General features: G+C 36.4%; 1 protein-coding gene across 1 annotated transcript in view; it reads left to right on the forward strand.

Annotated features, from left to right (window-relative positions):
- LOC107103378 (collagen alpha-1(X) chain-like) overlaps positions 1 to 1,427 on the forward strand; it is a 16,777-nt gene that overhangs the window by 9,599 nt on the left and 5,751 nt on the right. Inside the window, exons 4-6 of the mRNA XM_015403070.1 lie at positions 157 to 236; positions 424 to 540; positions 633 to 716. Of these exons, the coding sequence (XP_015258556.1) occupies positions 157 to 236; positions 424 to 540; positions 633 to 716 (281 nt within the window). The remainder of the gene's footprint in view (positions 1 to 156; positions 237 to 423; positions 541 to 632; positions 717 to 1,427) is intronic.

The following is a 1,427-nucleotide window of genomic DNA, read 5'->3' on the forward strand; positions in this document are numbered from 1 at the left end:
AAAACACTGATCATTTATTGAACCATATTTAATAATTTCCAATTTAAAGTACTTTCGGAAGTTTAAATTCTGAATGCGAGCGGACTTTCCTTTTAAAAAGGCCATATTGGGATGTTTAGTTAATCGACTGTGTTTCTGTGTCGTCGTTTCTCCCAGGTCAGCAGTCGTCCAGTCAGGACAAACATTCTGCTTTCTCTGTGATCAGGACTGATAGCACATACCCGGCTCTGACCAAGGTTTGCTCCCACATCCAACAAACACCACCCAACAGAAACATTTCTGCAGACACCATCAGTGTACTTCAATGTTCTTCCTGTAAACATCTCCCACTAGCGGGTTCAGCTCTCTTGTCTCTCACATATAATATTTTATCTTCTCCCTTGATTTTGAAGATCTGAATCAAGTCTTGTTTGTTTCTCTCAGAAAATAACTTTTCAGACTGCAGTCGTCAACAAATACAACGACATCGACAAAGACACCGGAATCTTCACCTGCAGAGTTGCTGGTTTTTATTATTTTACCTTCCACGCTGTTTCCAAGGTATCATCTCCACCTTTGTTGTTTCCTATTAATGACCTAAAAAATGTTCTGAATTCTTTAACCAGTTCTCCAACATCTTCATGTATTGGTAGGTGAACATGTGCCTTGGTTTAGTCAGGGAAGGAGCAGAAGAATCTCAAGTTTTCTGTAATTACAACACCAAGAACTCTGAACAAGTAAGTGTACCAGTTTCATATCAACTGCTTCATACATGAGATAAAGACCATTTGGTATAGGGGAAGATTTTCACAAATTTTTGAAAAGACCCGCCCTCTCCACTTAAAAAAAAAAAAAGCATAACCTTGTACCCGCTTCGGTGAGGGAATGCCTATTAAACACGTGCGAGAGCGTGCACAAGGAGCAATGGGCTCGTGCACGCTCTGTTTAAAAGCCGTTTGCATCACTCATATATTTTTAGATTCCAAAGAAGATTTGCAATTTTTCCGCCGTGTCAGACTCACCACTGGTAAGTGAAAATGGAGCAAGCACGTAGGACGGCCTCACGGAAACATATCACCAGAATGATTGACAGTTAGGAGGACCACTTATTTATATGATCCACCCGGAAAAAGAACATCCTCCACTCTACCTTATAGTGGTTAAATTTACTTAATGTAAATTTTGCAATAAAATAAGATGTGACATTTTTTATATAATACAGGTTTCACTACAATTAATGTTTTGATACTATTAATGAATTAATCAATTAGTTATTACAGTTATAAAATTATTAAATACCTTATTTTATTAATAAATTAACATTTTTAAATAATGAATACTTGTATTAATACAATTGTTTATTTTATTGTGCACCGCTAAAACAGGATATGTTCATTTATATACGTACAAAAAGCTGTTTGTTGATTAATATGGGATTTTGTTGCCAT

The sequence above is a fragment of the Cyprinodon variegatus genome, unplaced genomic scaffold (assembly GCF_000732505.1).
Source record: "Cyprinodon variegatus isolate N-32 unplaced genomic scaffold, C_variegatus-1.0 Scaffold1436, whole genome shotgun sequence".
Classification (NCBI taxonomy): domain Eukaryota; kingdom Metazoa; phylum Chordata; class Actinopteri; order Cyprinodontiformes; family Cyprinodontidae; genus Cyprinodon; species Cyprinodon variegatus.